This window comes from Fundulus heteroclitus, chromosome 22 (assembly GCF_011125445.2).
Source record: "Fundulus heteroclitus isolate FHET01 chromosome 22, MU-UCD_Fhet_4.1, whole genome shotgun sequence".
NCBI classification, from domain to species: Eukaryota; Metazoa; Chordata; class Actinopteri; order Cyprinodontiformes; family Fundulidae; genus Fundulus; species Fundulus heteroclitus.
Genome location: NC_046382.1, coordinates 20,038,195 through 20,054,925, shown reverse-complemented (window position 1 = coordinate 20,054,925; position 16,731 = coordinate 20,038,195). Strand labels below are relative to the sequence as shown.

Genomic DNA, 16,731 nt, shown 5'->3' with positions numbered 1-16,731 from the left:
TTCAAACCAAAAAGAAATACTTAAAAATACCTTGTACATTAAATCAGCAATGATTGTTTTTATTGTTGCTTTTGATATTAGAAATAGGACCAGTTTATTTGCTGTGTGTTTGTATAATTATTTATGTAGTACTCACAGGCTTACCATCAGCACCAGCGGGTCCAGGCTGACCAGGGATGCCGGTGGTTCCTGTTTCCCCCTGAAATGTGCAAAGAGGTTTTTCAGCCATTTTGACCAGAAACCATTATCTTTTATTGAACAATCTTTATGTACAATGAACCAATTACAGACATCCACGGTGGCAACATGTTTCTGTTTGAGCTGTTGTTTATTTATCCATAAACTGCTGAGTAAGCTGGTTTGTCTAATGTAAGATGTACTGTTAGGAGCCATATGGAACATCTGCCAGCCAGTAATGCTCCCAGCATTTTGGATCTATTAGTAAGCGTTGTAAAAGCACACTTGGTGACCTTATAAACAAAAAAGCTGCATGAAACCATGTGTTGAAGGTTTTAATTAACAAGTTTGTTTTTTTCTTGGCCAACCTGATATCTAAGGATCTTGTGAATTAGCTGTTGCCTGTGTAATTCACTCATCAGCTTGCACAAACATGCACGTTTTGTTCTGTGCTGTTTGTGATCTCTTTTTTTTTTTCTTCGAGCATCGCTTCTTTTTAAGCAAGTGGTCTGGAGTTTTCTTTTCCTTTTTTTTTGACAAGTAACACAGAGCATCATGATCTGAAAATACCAACTTCAACTTAATCCTAATGGCCAGCTTCAGTGTGCTTAACTGGTGAAAATGTGTATCCATCAAAAACATTGAAATAGTAGGGCTCCCAAACTGTTGTACATAATAATCTGATAATTACGTTGATTACATCTGTTAAATTTGACCTATTTGTAAAGTGCAAATTTGTGGGCTCATTGGATGATTGCAGCAGCATTTAAACGACTCTTGGGAGCTCAACACAATTTCAACAAACCTAGAGTGTGAGTAAGCGAGCTGGAGACCCATTTTTCTAACAGAAATCTATTTTTTTTTCTTTGCACAGTTTTTAGGGATACATCAACAATTTAAGTTTATTTGTGCGTGATCTGTATTAACAAACAGGAATGTTTGATCTGAAAGGTTAAGATCATTGTCAAGGCTTTGCATTAAGTGTTGCATCATGTGCATGTTAGACAACTGAGCATCATCCCGACGCAGGATAAAAAGAGGGAGGGAAGAGTAATAAAGGAGAAAAGAAACTGACTGTTTCTCCTGGAGGTCCAGGAGGTCCAGGAGGACAAACACAAGGTTCCCGTGTTGGCTCAGTGTTGGAGCACTGTAACAGGCAAGCACAATAACTTAATACCATCTTATTCATATCCAATATTATTACAACACATTCTCAAAATCATGGGGATTTATTTGAACTTACACATTAAAGGAAGCGGATATTGAATTACATATAAATAGATATATTGGCATCAAAAAGCCTTTACCCCTTACAAAGTTCTTTTGTTCTGGCTTTTATGTCACACTTAAATATTTCGGATCATGAAAAGAATAAGAAAACTAGACAAAGATAACCCGAGTATACCTAAATACAGCGTGTAGGTTTAAATGCATTATGTAATTTTTTTAAAAGAAAAATTTACTTTACAAACCAACCTGATCTAATGTGAAAAAGTAATAGCACCGGCCTAAATCATGAATTAAATTTGATTAACTGGGTTCAATTTCACTTGCTGCACACAGGCCTATAGAATCAAGTAGTCCCTCAAAGCTATGGTTGGTGATAAAGAAAGTAGTTAATGCATTATGTGTTCACAAAAAGGAGGTTTAAAATTGTTCTCTGTGGGAGCTGCATGCCTGTAAAAACCATAAGCAATCAATGCCGTTCGGTCCAAAGGGCATGGATTTGTCAGAGTTTTGTTCCTGCTCTCACCTCCCATTGTCCCTCAAGTTCTGTGGGAATAGCCTTATCTATTGGTCGTCCCACATGCCAATCATTCTGACACGCTCACATAACGGCAGCGTCTGCGCTCGTTCTTTCATAGTTTCCGCTTGCTGGCTGCGCATGTGCACTTCTAGTGTTTATGTATCCTGTTAGCTTAGCGGCTAGGTTAGTGGTTAGCATAGCAGGTAGTCCTTCATTGTAGCTCTGCTGCTCTCGCCGTAGACTTTGAAAATGGCTGAGAGTCATATTTATGAGAAGAAGAGGAGGGACTCAGTAGAAAGAAATAAGAACAGAGTGTTTGGGATATTTCTTTTCATACAAACCCCCTAAGGAGACTCTAGCTTTAAATAGAAGCTGTCCAACAACATGAAATTGGCTAAAAGCTCTTGGAAAACAACACACCATTGCCTGATCTAAAGAAATTCAGGAAAAGTTCAGGGGGAAAAGAGGGATTAGCAGACATCAGTCTCGGAAGGATTGCAAAGTAATTTCTAAGATCTTTGGGCTTCGCTGAACTCTGGTCAGATTCATTATCCACAAATGCAGAATACACGGAACAGTGGGGAACCTTTCCAGTAATTTACTTCAGAAGATAATTGACAACTAATGCAGGAAGCCATAAAAAACCCAGAGCAACATAAGCTCTGTAGGCCACACTTGCCTCAGTCAAAGTCTGTGTTCATGATCTGACAATAAGAGAAAGGTAAACATGGCATCAGTTTGAGAGTTCTAGGGCAAGACATTATGATGATTCCCAAAAACCTTTGGGAAAGCAAAAAGGTGTGCATCCCCTTACTGACATCCAAACATGGTGGTGTCATTGTAATGATCTGGGGCTTATTGGCTGCTGCAGGACACTGGACAACTTGCTGTAATCTAGGCAGCCATAATTTCTGCCCTCTACTAGAAAATACTGAAAGGGGTTGCCTGCTCTGCAGTTCATGACGTCAAGTGGAACTGGTTTTTTATAGTACGACAATCAAAAGCACACCAGGATAAAAAAGTGAATGTTGTTGGAGAGTCCTCGTCAAAGTCCTGACATTAATCTTTTTGAGATGCTGTAGCATGAACTAAAACAAGCCATCTGTGCTCCAAAACTTCCAATTTGGAAAGCTGCAACAGTTTTTGGAATAAGAGTGTCTAAAAATCCCCCTTGGAGCGATGTAAAAGACTAATTACAGTTACTGCAAACACTTGATACTGTAACAACTGTTGCCTCCAAAGATGGCAGAGCCAAGGAGCAGTTACTCTTCCACATCAGTCAAGCTTTTTTCCCCTTCATTAATACAAAAAAAAACTGCATGTGTTTGCTTAGGTTACCTTAGCCTAAAGTAAAAGTTTGTTTAATATTCCCAAACGTTTAAGTGTGAAAGGGCAAAAAAAAAGAGAGAAGAAATACATTTGTCTTTTTTCAGAGCCCTGTAAGTAGACTAGAAATCATGGAAAACAGACAGAAAAAAGAAAGCAGTCTTAATTAATGGGAAGAATTTTAAATGTAGACTTCACAACGTATCCCTGCTGAAACGTCTTTTTAACATCTTCACATTACATGCAGTGATTTGGCAATAGCACTGTGGCTGCAGCAGTTTGAAGCCAAGATAAAAAACAGACCAAATCTTCACAGATTTACTGCCAGGAGGCAATAAAATTATACAAATACAGAATGCAACATGTTTGACTCTGAGCCATGAGTCTTCCTTCAGCAAATCGACTCATGTATGCCAGATGTGACTTTAGAATTACACGGTGAGTTTGCAACTTTCCTATAAAGAACGTCAAAACCTGCAGAGATGAAATATAAGGAAATAAAGCTCCATGCTGTGCAAAGCAGTGGAAATGGAGAATTTAGCACATCCTGAGATGCTTTGCCATCCTTCTGGGCCAAAAACCTCAGAGAAAAACGAGTGAGGTTAGAGAAGGTCACAGGTAACTAAAGTTATACTTACAACTCCTGGTATTTCACAAGCAGTCTCCCTCGTGTTCTGCTCAGGGTCACAGTAAATGCGAAGTTTCTGGATTTCAAACTAAACATACATGGTGTAAGGGGGAAAAAAAAGAATGTCACATATAAAACTTTGACTGTTGGGGATCCCCAAAAAGACAATGTAAAACAAGATGATTTCAACATAAGAAATGATTGTGTAACTTTAGGCTGTGTTTTATATGTGCAGTGCCACCAATGAATTTAAATTACCATTTTTTAAGAGCTAAAGAACAAAATAAGTGCCCTCGCTGGGCACTGGACTGCTCCATATTGCCAGACCTCCCTAGCTGTTCAGGCAACATTACGCTATTCTTCCATGAGTTGGTACTTTGACAACGCTGGTGGTAAAAAGGCAACAGAAAATCTGTTTCATATGAGCCCCATGTGAACAGAAAAGTGATCCTCGGGCAAGATTTGGATCATTTCTAGCCTCATAAAAACGCACAAACGGCTGCATAATCAGGGGTGTTGTGCAACAGATAAAAAAAAGGACTAGTCACAGTTAAACATAAGCAACGGTCTTAGTGTGTAAAGGTTGCAGGAACTGAGAGATGTTTAAGGTTGATATTACAAGACTCAATTCAGTAATTCAGGGATTTAGTGGTTTATTTAAAATCTGGTTTCAGTTACAAAAATCCAAAATAATAATAACTATAATCTTTTGGTGCCAAAATCAGGTTCATTTGAACAATGTACTGTTGTAGTGCAGTCAAGCTTTGCAGGGCTGAACATTTGGGGGAAAAAAAAAACATTTTTTGGGATATATTATGCTAAGTAAGAGTAATGAAATAACAAGTACTAAGCCCTTGTGGATACGATATTTAATTTATAATCAGTAAATAGGTCAAATTACAAATGACCAGGATACACTTACTGGCACAGTTGTTTCTTTATTGACATATTTTCCAACTTGGGTTTGTCCATTGATGAAAATGCCAACAGAGGGCTCGAGCGGCTGTGTCTCCATTTCCAGGTCATCGACATAAAGAGTAACGTCTTCTTCGGTTACCAGTAGCCGCAACTGGTGCCATTTTTCATCGAACAGCTTCTTTTGTCAGATAAAACAAATAGAAAGTAATGAGTTTACTGGCTGGTTGTGACCATCTGATTGACAAGAAATGGTTAAAAAAAAAAAACAGCAGCACATATTGGTTTGATGTTACAGAGAAACCAAGATATACTCAGTAACAAGTTGAAATTCTTTGAAATATGCAATTTTCTCAGAGCCAGAATTAAAACATTTAAATGTTACATGCTGAAAAGTTTTGGTTGACATTGAAAGATTAGATATAATCTGGTAATAACCAGAACAAGACATCCTGTAAGTTTGCATGAATTAATCTTAGCCGAAAGAGAAAGTGATGCCAAAAGGGCTATGCCCATAAGACAGTTTACCATCTAATGTGACTTTACATTATTATTTATCCTGCACTTGCTGCTATTGCACGTCTGGTTAGACCTTGTTACTGTTTCACCGTGTCCCGTCTACGGTGAAGCACCCTCGGTGGACCCAGTTCGTTTTACCCAGTCAGGCGACCCCCACTTACTTATTACCTGAATGGTAGGACCTTGTACCTGTACCTGTGTAATGACAATAAAGTTGAATCTAATCTAATCTAATCTTACTATTAAAATTACAAAATGATTGGGATATACTGTACAGATCTGATGTAATCCAAAATATATTTATTTCTTACGCTCTGCTGGCGTTTAAAAACTGTTGACCATAGAAGGAGACAATTGTTTGAATATCTGAACGGGGTTAAAATACAAATAATGTGCGAGGCTTCACAGACAGGTCAGACAGGCCTCGGAGACAACAGGGCTGCCGGTGAATGATAACAGATGCCCCAACAATTGGACTGGCGCAATAGAAAACAGAAAGTTATCATTATAAATGTAATGCATGCACCCATAGAAAATAGGTCTTCCAAGCCAAGTCTTTAAACTGCTTCTCAGAGAGTGTGGAGAATTTAGATACCTTGCCATTGCATTATGTGGGTTCACTTTGTATTGAAAGCCGAAGCCACAAAGTACTAACAGACTCAGAGGGCCGTAGTCAGAGACTTTGCTGTTTTGTGGTTATAAGTTGTTGATCTTGTGGCCCGCTACAATATTACTAAAGCCACACATTACTAACATGTGGACATGCAAGTTTTTCCTCCACCAATACCAGTCTGGGCCTCCATTGTTTATCCTTTCTACAGCTTTAGGTTAAAAAAGGCAGGATTTTTTTTCACAGTTTACATACCATGCCTTTATAAAAATTTAAAGTGTAACACCCTGCCAGCGAAGTGTTGTGTCAGCTGGAACTGCAGAGGAGAGCCATTGTGAACATTGATTTGAAATAAAAAAATGGAAATTTATTGGGCTTAGCAGAGTGGAAGTGTTACATCCCCCAAAGTGAGCGAGTTGCATTTAAGTAAACAGGGTAGCATCTTTTGTTGTAAATGCTTCTACCCCTTATATAAGCAAACAATATTTGCAGTGAGGTAAGGAGAAGCACACAGCATAGTCTATCTCACATATAGGTCACCCCCACCCCCCCTTGATATTTTCTAGTTGCTCCCATTTTAGTTTATTCTATGAACAGTAAAATACAGGGTGGTTTTGGGTTCCTTCCTTTTTAAAGGTCAGTTGTTACTTTCTATTTTCAACACATTGCTTAGGTTGAGGGAAGTCAATGACCCAATGAAGTTATACAGGCTTCCTTGAATAAATAACTTTTTACCATCTGGCACTAAAAACTGAATTTGACCACACAGTAATAAATCTAGGTTATGACTGGAATGTATAAAATTGAGTTTGAATCTGTGTATACGATTGGATTTATTTGATTATTTATGCAATTTCAATTTATGCATATTGAAATTATGTATTGACTTTAAACACAGGGATAAATATAACCATTGTAATATACAAGCCTAAACTGATGAAAATAAGGAAACACAGTATGACTTTTAACATCTCCAATCGGATACAGAGCCAACCCTATAAGAGAAGTGGACATATACTTTTAGACCTGAAGGATGTACTAAAGAAACAGAGAGGCTGCATCGAATGGGTCTAATTAGTAATGACTCTTTAGCCAAAGTGGAAGTGCGTCATCGCTCGCCATGATATGTGTTCTCTGAAAAGTGCAGTCAGAAAGGAAAGAGGAAGGAAAAAGAGCCTGTATGCTTCCTATCATAGTTCCTTTAGCAAAGTGAGCTTACAATGTCCAAACTAACAATAAGGAGTCCCACAATCCTTTGCATAACTTGACATATAAGCACAGCCCACCTCACAGAAATGAAGAAAATGTCTGGAGAGAAGAGAGTGTGTACGTTGTAGTTCTTTTTCAGAAGGCTGTAGACCTGGATTCGACTAGAATCATCTATGTGTGTTTCTGTCTCATAATGACCCATTAGATAAAGACTGTCACACAGCTGTCCAAAGCTCCTTTCCTTCCCATGACAGAGTTCTTATTGTTGACCCCATGAAGGTCAAGGAACAGGAGCCAGGAGCTATAATTAGACCATTTCAGATGCAGCCAGAATTAAACCATTTAGCATTTTTTGTAGACTTTCAAATTAAAACAGAAGATCTCGTTTGTGATACAAATGAAACTTACCCTTGCTGTCTGTTGTGAAAATGTAACCGTTTGGATTTCACTTGGTGCATTGCTGGTTGTCGTGAACATAACGGTATTATCCAGACCGTTAAGAGTCACCGCCATCTGAGGCTTGCCATCACGGGTCTGTATTCTCCATAGATCCCACTGCTCTATGGCTACAGATCCTTTATACCTCAGTGTGGCCACAAAAACATACGATGGAGGGAGACCATCGGGGAAAAGGCTCCTAAGAGACCAGGGGAAAAACGTAGTTAACTATCAAATGGATTAAAGATGAAGAAGGAATTCAAAGGGTAGCTGTGATTACCTTGTAGCCTCGCTCAAGTCAACAAAGGATGTAACTTCATATGCCTTTGTGCCATAAAATGACCCTTGTGTCTTTTTGGCTTTTTTAGCCAAATTTAAACTTAAGAGGATGTCAAAGCCCTTCTCACCACGGGAATCTATGGGAATTCTTGCTGGACAAACCGTTTCTGTAACAGGGAAAACTCATGACCTAACAAAGAAGTATAGTGAAAATACATGCTAATCCGCAGAAGAAGAGACTCTTACCTTCACATAGTTTCTGACGTATGACCTGTATAATCCTGGAAATTGCTTTGTAGTCCTCAACAGAGAACACATAGGTAGAAGAAGGTTTGTTTGCAATGTCCCTCAACTCAGCCTCTTCCGTCTCTGGCCCGACTCCAATTGCAAACAGAATGACCCCTTTTTTTCTTGCTGCCTCGGCCGCGTTCATGACCACATCTTGAGATTTCCCATCTGTGAGGACAACAGCAATTCTGGATATCCCTGATGGACCCCTTTCAGAGAGTCCAAACAATCTGTCAGTGGCAAACTTAATGGCAGTCCCAGTCCTTGTGTTTCCTCCCATGTACTCAATATTCTCCATTGCTTTGATGAGGTCTTTGTTTGAGGAGAACTTCCCCAGAGGTATTTCTAAAATTGGGTCATCACTATACTGGACCACACCGACCTGAGTAAACTTCTGTCCAATGTTGAAGCTGGTTGTTATGTTGACAAGCCATCGCTTTACTATTTCAAAGTTGACATCCAAAACACTCCATGAGCCGTCTAAAATGAAGACTAGATCACACGGTGCGGTCCGGCAGCCTGACACGAAACAGAAAACAGTGGAAAACAAAAATAGTGTCAAGTCATAAGTGAATCTGGTTTATTAGGAATTTGCTAAACTCCAGAAGTCTTTTACTAACTGAATGCGATTCACTGATTAGGACACGTGGACAAGCATGTTTTAGGTGCAACAAAAATATGATGGAAGTTCTCTTACTTCTTAAATCTTCATCTTGAGCAGTGCTGAAGCAGTGCAGTGCTGACAGAAGCAGAAAGCACAGGCATCCTGGGATCCAATGCTTGGAAGGAGCTTTGTAGCCCATTATACAGCTGTCTTGTTTTTTAACGGTGCACCTAAGGTAAAAGGGAAATCATGCTTTCAATTCCAAGCAAAAAGAATGGACATATAATCGATTTCCTGACATGTGGTTTCTGTTATTCTTGATTTGACTAACACTGTTATTAAGGAGCTTGAAAGGAAAAACATACATGCAGCATGTCATGTTTAAGTGGGTCATTCCTGATCCAATCAGCCAGTGGTCCAGATCATGGCGTTTTTAAATGACCAGTATGAGGTATTCCCGACAGAACTCAACTACCCATACATGTTAGTCCACCGTCAATGAGAATGTTTGCCGTACTCAAAGTGAGACACAATGCTGAGATTTGCCTGGCCATTCTCTCATGACTTATTTTCATGCTCATAGCTTACAAAAGTATACTATAGTTTGCACATGTTATCTTGAAATCTGTTTTCTTTATTTTGCCTAATATTTCAGATTATTCTTTTCTTCCGTGATCTACAAATCTATGTTACGCCTTGTCACAGAGGGGAGCGGAAACTTACTCAACCAATATTATGCCCTTTGTGCACCTCAGGAAGTTGTAATAAATCTTCAGCCTCTATGAAATGTAAGGGGTGATATAAGTTTGAAGCATGGATGTGCTTTAATACAAAGGGAAGGATAGCTGCAGCAGCATGAGTCTACAAGTGTGTTCCAAGATGCCTTAATGTGATCTGAGAAATATGTGTATTAGTAGAATCTGGTGAAGATAATGTCATGCTGAGAGTCACACACAACCTGGTTTACATTTAAAGTCTAACAAAATCCTGGAAATTTTCTTTTTTCATTCATTATATAATGGCGAACTTGAAGTATCATCACTAGCAATTTTGTATTAACATGTGCTTATATGGAGTAGAACTGTATTTTTAAAAAAAATCATATCTGTGCTTTTTCCTGGGCCCTGCCATCCTGGCATCCTGTTACTCAAATCAAGTAAAAAATATTCATAATTGTGACGTGCCAACCACACCAGGCCCCGGAATACCAACATGCAATAGATTCAAGGCAATAGGCAAAGGAGTCTTCACATCAAAATCTTTTATATGTGACACTGTGCTTAACACATTGATTTGCTCAAAGCAGGCAGTCGCAAGGACCCGCGGTGTCAGAGCCTCTTCTTGTTACACACTGACAGGTATGTGGTGGGTTCCTGCTGGAGAAGAAACGGCTCTAGGTGCTAAACTAGCTCACGGAACTTGCTGCTATCCATTCCCCACTTTGTGCCACTGGAAGAAGCTGTGGGAAATATAGGAATTTGTCACAAGAACTGAGGGCAACAGGTGCACTTGACTATGAAGGGTAAAACGTCCGTGGAGAGTACGAGCACAGTATGTGAAAAATGCAGACTGACAGAAATCCCTTACAGTTAAAGCCTGCACTTCATAAGCCACACCCCTTTGACTCCCTACTGTGATCTTTTCTGTCCACTGCATTCAAATGTCCAGAGAGTGTAGGAAAGAGAACTGCACAGAGTGCAGCTGAAGCACCTGTCATTGAGTTTTATGATATTTAAAATTACCCCCTAAGTGTCTTATGGTTGTGAAAATCTTTATCTGTGTTTCTTTTTTTAATTTATTTTGGTCCCTACACGATTAACTGGAGCCTTGCTCAAATAAGCTGAATTATTTAAGAGTCATATCTAAACAGAGTAAACATGTTTGTAGCAGCCTAGCACTAAAATAGCCTTATATGTCAAGTCAGACCTATGTTAATCAAAATCCATTGTTGATGCCTTGCATTTAAAACTTAGTGAAATACACAGCAAAAACATCTTCATTTGCAATTCGGATGATTTTTTTCTCATGAAATCTTTCACACACCAGAAGAAAACAGACATTTTTGTATTGAAGCTCATGTTAACATAATTAGACAGGAGACTATGTTGCTTCCATACATAATCATGGACATTTATATTAATAAAGACTGAAAAAAACTATTGTTCTCCACAAGATCACAAGAAGTACCACCTCAGGATCATTGTAAAGCATCAACTTTTCTTTTTACCTTTTCCCCTGTTGTGTTATTTCATTCTAAAAACTAATTTGAAAATCTCACATCATGTGTCTGCTACATATCCAATCAATCAATAGTTGTTTCGATTAAGTCTTAATCGCTCACCGCTCTCACGGATTCCTCATGACTTTTGGGAAATCTCAGTTGCTTTTATTGCTTGTGTTTTCCCAAGTATACATTCATCGTATTTGTGCTAAACTTTGTCTTTCCAGTGAACTCTGGCTGTCCTCTAAATTTCCCCGACTAGAATCATCAACCACATCCTCGCATGGCAGTGCCAGCCTTACTTAATAAACAGCTGTTGGATTATCAGCTGTTTCCTCAAATCGCTCCTCATCCTTGGTCCAGATGCAACGCAGCACTGTAGGAAAGGTTTACTCCTACACTTTACTTGGAAATTGGATTTTCTGGGGGGTTTTCTCCTGATGCACAAAACCACTTGTAGGACTACATGTTCAGAACATGAAGTTATTTTAAGCTGTACTTGTTGCACAGTGCAAAAGAAGTCGAAGAGTAGTATCGTAGAATGGCATCTCCACAAATATTTTTATACTTAGCAAATTCTTTCTAAAATATTGGCAGGTAAGGGACAGTCAAAATTTGGGAAGATATTAGAACAATTTCATTTGCTTCAACCAAAATCTAAACCTAAAACAAATCTTCTTCCCACCCCTCCCTCCCAAAGCAGGCAGGGAGGGAGAGAAAAGAAAACTGTACATCATAATGAGACTTTCTTTGGTCATCTGTGATAGTAATTGTGTTATACTTAGAATTACAGACAAATAAATGTTCATACACAATTAAGATGTTGAGGTGCCACGGGGTCCTCTGCGTTATGTGATATGATCAAGAGATGGTTTCCAAATTAGATAGAATCTGGTTAAAAATCCGATTTGATAACTCTGTTAGCCAGGCTTCTAAACTTGAAGAAGAAATCTTAGTCGTATTGGTGCATGGTAGACTATTGGCTGGCATTTATACTCACATTCACAAAAGGAAGGTAACCGGTTTGAAGTTTGTGCTTGTATGTAAGCGTCGACGTTTGAAGTGTCACAGAGAACAAACATCTTAAAAGTCTAGCAATACTAACTGAGTCTACTTTTACTATCAAACTGTCGAAGGAGCAACATTTTGGGTTACATTGTATGTTAAAAATCATAGGGTCAGTAAATCATAATTCAACCGAGGGTAAAAATATTTTCAGATCTTCTAACACTTTATAATAAGGGGTATTAATTAAATCATGATGCTTAGTGATTTATTTCTCGGTCAAGCAAAACTTATTCATTCATCAATCAAATTGGGTCACTAGTAAACTCTACAGTGGCACCGATGGCCTTCGAGCCAGAAGGTTTTGGTTGAAATTTTCTTCAGCAAAGGATAAGTGACAGGGGATAACCTGCTTTATCAGGAAGTGGGTCCCAACATAAAATTGTGCTTAGAGCCTCAATCCCAAAGTCAGTTCTGGTCCAAAATCATGCACTTTTGTTAAACTGTACTAGCTTAGTTATCTGCCTAATCGCTGTGTGTCTACGTCGACCATGTTACTGACTGATGCCCTGCCTCTCAATGAGTAAATTACTTCATGTTAAAATGTTAGAAGGAAGAAATAAAGTTCAGTGTAAAGAAAACACATTGCCGTTTTGACAGCATAATAAAAAAAAAAAAATTTAACTACTGGATGCATTGTTGTATGTGCTGCATTCAACATGTGTGATATTAATGGAAAGCACGGCATGGGAGAGTTCTGTCAGCAGAAAGCAACTCCCTTTGCAAGTTGTTTGTTTGGCTGTATATTTTATACTAGTTTCCAGTTTGTGAAACTGCTGACTTCCCTGAGAGAAAGCATTTGTAAATGAGGACCAGATACGCCACACAGAATAAAACACAGGGAGAGGAATGTTACTGGGGACAAGTCCCCGTCCTCCTTTTAACTGCGTTAAATCATGGCACGTGTAAGTCACCAGAACCGTGGCCAGATACAACCCTTGCCCTTCCCAAATGCTTTTATTCCAGTGTAGCCAAACAGGGGTTAGACCCTACTACATGGGTGCATTTTTTCCACCATGTAAACTCAGCGTGGAAGCAGTACTGTTTGAGGGGGCGTTCAGCTGCTGTAGTTGTGTAAGACGTTTTCCTCAGAATTTCTCCCCCCCACTAGGGACCTGGAGGAGGCTGTTGGAAAACCCCCTTTCTGGCGGCATCCAGCTGCAGGGATGAGTTTCTCCTCGACTGACTTTCCCCAAACCAAGAATTTCTGCGCCTCGGCTTCAGTCACATGGAATTCATTTATGCTGTCGGACAGTAAAATTCCTGCTGCCAACGGTGACCAAACACATGTAATCATGGCAGAGGGAATCATTCTTCATCGAATAATAATAATAATAATAATAATAATAATAATAATAATAATAATAATAATAATACATGCAACATTGCAGGTGCAGAGTTTTATGTCTACCTTTCAAAACATATGCAGAGATATTAAAAATTCTCAGCAAATGCATCAAAGCGACTTTCAGTAAACAATTGTAGAATTATAATTTTATAGAAATGTGGATGACATCCTTCATAGGCAGACCCAAGCCTATGATGCAACAGTACAAAATAATTTCATTAAAGTCACTATCAGATACTGATGATTGGTCTTTTAACTGGCAAATAAAGGTTTAATGTAAATAAAAAACAAAATGCTTCATATTCTTCAGCAGCAGTTTTGTTTTTTCGCTCAGGACGTCATTCACGAAACTGCTGAACAAAGGACTTTTTCCAGATTAAGACTCATCTGCTCAGGTTGGGTGAAACCAAATGATCAGGCTGACTTAACGGCTCCATCAGATCTGACGTTTAGTTCCATTTGTCATAGTGACTTTGACGCAACCTTTGCACCAAAAGTACCGAGCACTAAAACAGCTTTTCATGTTCTGCAACAGAGGATTTGAACTCCGTTTGGACCCCTAAAGTTACACATATCTGCTGCAAACCTGGCAAGAGGAAGAGGTTTCTTTCCAGAAACAACAACCGCTGTCCAGCACGTGCAGTCCTTGCCAAGGCCAAGGGGGATTTAATGCTGCCAAATCTGTTCAACATATCCCAACAGCTGAATGGTGCCATGTGAAACATTTTCTCGTTGAGCTCTTGGCTTCTTTTTCTCAAGCATCTTTACAATTAGATGTTTTCAGGTTTCAAAACAGTTAACCGGTCTTGCTGCACACGCAGATCCCTTGCATGAAAACACACATGCTGATACTAGTCATGCAATGATGTGGTGCAACGTTGAGAGCATTTAGACGGAGTTATCAAAAATGAAAAAAAAAAAAGCAATTCCAGGACATGAAATAACGAGTAAAAAGATCCAGATGACGCCGTTCGTTCTTGACATGGTGATAGAGTGAGAGGCGATGACAGACTTGATATCTTTGGTATGAAGTGTTTCAGTAACATTAGAGAATCACACATGCTAAACAAAGTCTTAATACATCTTTGTAGCATCGGTGATGCATTTAGAAGATATAGCACAAAAAGTCCCGATTGTTTTTATACATTATTGCATATACCACAGTTGCATAATAATGCAGGACTGACATTACAAAAGTGTGAAAAGAATCTTGCTAAATGAAAGATAAAAATCAGAAGAAATTACACAAAAGAAGGCCAAACGTTACCATCAAGTGTCCAAACCTTTGGCTGTAATCCCGGTAATCTTCTCATTGAGAGCCAGTGATCAATACTGCGCGCAGCCCACTGGTTTACAGAAACTGGACTTGGAAAGAAGTGCACATGTTTCTCAGCTGAATGAGAGCCTGCCCTTTGTAGACGCTCTCTCTGTCTTCTGTTTCTGTCCGTCTTCCTATCCACCCTCCCACCCCCCTTTAACTCCTGACTTTTACTGGCCCACAGCCACAGTCAATTACCACGGGTGGAAAGAGAAGCTAACAAGGGGAGCATGAAAATAGTGAAGCAGAAAAGCCCATCTTGGTCAGCCTAAAAGGAAAATAATAGTAATCGATGCAACCCTCTTCCAAGACTTGATGGTTTAACTACAGAGTGAACCTAATAAAAGGAAGGTTGGTATTTGTTTTTTTTTTCAAGTAGGACAAATATCAGATTAGCAGGAACATTTTTCTACAATTTCACACCGTCTGATATCCTCTGCTCTACATTCCACCACTCTTTCTAAGTCCACTAGATCACGCAAAGGAATACCAAATTACATGGGATGAATTAGGAGGGGACAAGGTGTGAAGGGGCTTCCACGAACAGCTGGAAGACATTAGAAATGCAGATCTGCAGCTGTTATCTGCGGAGCAGGCAGATTTCATGTTAATCCTCCTCAAACATGTTTTATCACGTTTGGACTCCGGGGGCCGCCTGCTGTACCTCATCAGATAACAACAGCATCCGATTCTGCAGACTCTTCTAAAAGCTCCACGCAGCCTTTACCCTGTGAATTACGCGTTTATAGCGGAGAGCAGTTCACAGAAGCAGACAAGCTGCTCACAAGGCTGACGTTAATGACCATGAAAATATCTAAAGAGGAAAATAATAATGCAGAAAATCATGTAACCGGGGTGAGATTAATTTCCAGGATCTACATGCCCAAGTCCAAAGTTATATTTGGTGAACTACTACCACTAAATAATATTTCCAGATCCTAATCAGCTACATATGAGAGAAAAATATCACAACTCACTTTGTTATCAGAAGAAATTTAGGCCCTGCTTTGACCAAACAGGAAACCAGGCATGCTTAAACATCAGCAGTAATTATCCACTGTAAAGATCTGCGCCATGTTTTTTTATCCAGCATTCTGACACAAATTGAAATGACTTTCTAGATTGATGGTCCTAAAGGTTTTCCCATTGTGTGAGCACGGCAGGGATTTCATGCTGACGGACCGGTTGACCCTGAGCCTCAGCACACTCTGGCGGCTCTCGAAGGCAAATACTGGGCCAGTGTCCTGATCCTGGGTGTGGCCAGTCTGTTTGAGACACCAGACTTTCCAATGCTGAGTAATTTTCTGTCTTCTCTGAAGAAGGTGCATGTGTGAAGGAAGCGACGGTGCTGAGAACCAGTGTGTTTACTTCTGCTGAGACGCTGGCTCTGATTTTTTTGTGGTCAGATTTGGAAGTATAACGATGGGGAAACAATGGAGAAGGCATTGCCACAATCATATTTCAGTTAAACCACTGTAATTAGGTAACATTTGTTTGGAGCTTAATGGAACCCGTTTATGATGTTTATTTGTAACGGCCTACATAAATCATGCACATTTGACGTAATTAAAGGGAGGCCAGAGAGTAAAAAGCTGTAATCACATTGTGAAACCAAATATTAATGGCAACATGACCAGAGACATGATTTCAAGTGGATTTGTGGCTTTGTAGGAGTTCTCCATCTTACATGCTTCTCAGACTTTTAATTGAGAACACCCGCTATGTAGAGGGAACCACATTTTGTACGGTTTTGATTTAAAAGTACATCAATTCATGTCGCACTGTCTTTCAAAAGTATTCATAGTTCTTAGAGCTTTTGCACACCATAGCAGCCATAAACTTCAATATACATTTTTTGGTGGTGGTGGGTTCGTGGGGGCAATTTATGGAGCAATACAAAACAGAGCATGACTGTGAAAAAGTAGGAAGAGTACATGGTAATACATTCAATGCTTTTTATCAAGAAAAAATAGATGTTAGCTTGCAGTTTTACCACAAGTCTTTTGGAGTATGTTTCTACCAGCTCTGCTCAATGATAG

The 16,731-nt window shown here is 39.3% G+C and overlaps 1 protein-coding gene across 4 annotated transcripts in view; it reads right to left on the bottom strand.

Annotated features, from left to right (window-relative positions):
• Window positions 1-14,741, bottom strand: part of col21a1 (collagen, type XXI, alpha 1) — a 42,140-nt gene extending 27,399 nt beyond the window's left edge. For 2 of the 4 annotated variants that reach the window (XM_036126538.1, XM_036126541.1), the window contains exons 1-9: window positions 14,642-14,741; window positions 8,834-8,970; window positions 8,095-8,655; window positions 7,850-8,015; window positions 7,540-7,768; window positions 4,801-4,974; window positions 3,889-3,966; window positions 1,253-1,324; window positions 137-199 (exon numbers count right to left, since the gene is read on the bottom strand). In XM_036126538.1, the coding sequence (XP_035982431.1) occupies window positions 137-199; window positions 1,253-1,324; window positions 3,889-3,966; window positions 4,801-4,974; window positions 7,540-7,768; window positions 7,850-8,015; window positions 8,095-8,655; window positions 8,834-8,939 (1,449 nt within the window). In that variant the 5' untranslated portion in view covers window positions 8,940-8,970; window positions 14,642-14,741. The remainder of the gene's footprint in view (window positions 1-136; window positions 200-1,252; window positions 1,325-3,888; window positions 3,967-4,800; window positions 4,975-7,539; window positions 7,769-7,849; window positions 8,016-8,094; window positions 8,656-8,833; window positions 8,971-14,641) is intronic. The other 2 variants (XM_036126540.1, XM_036126539.1) reach the window with 2 other exon arrangements.
• Window positions 14,742-16,731: the final 1,990 nt, after the last annotated feature.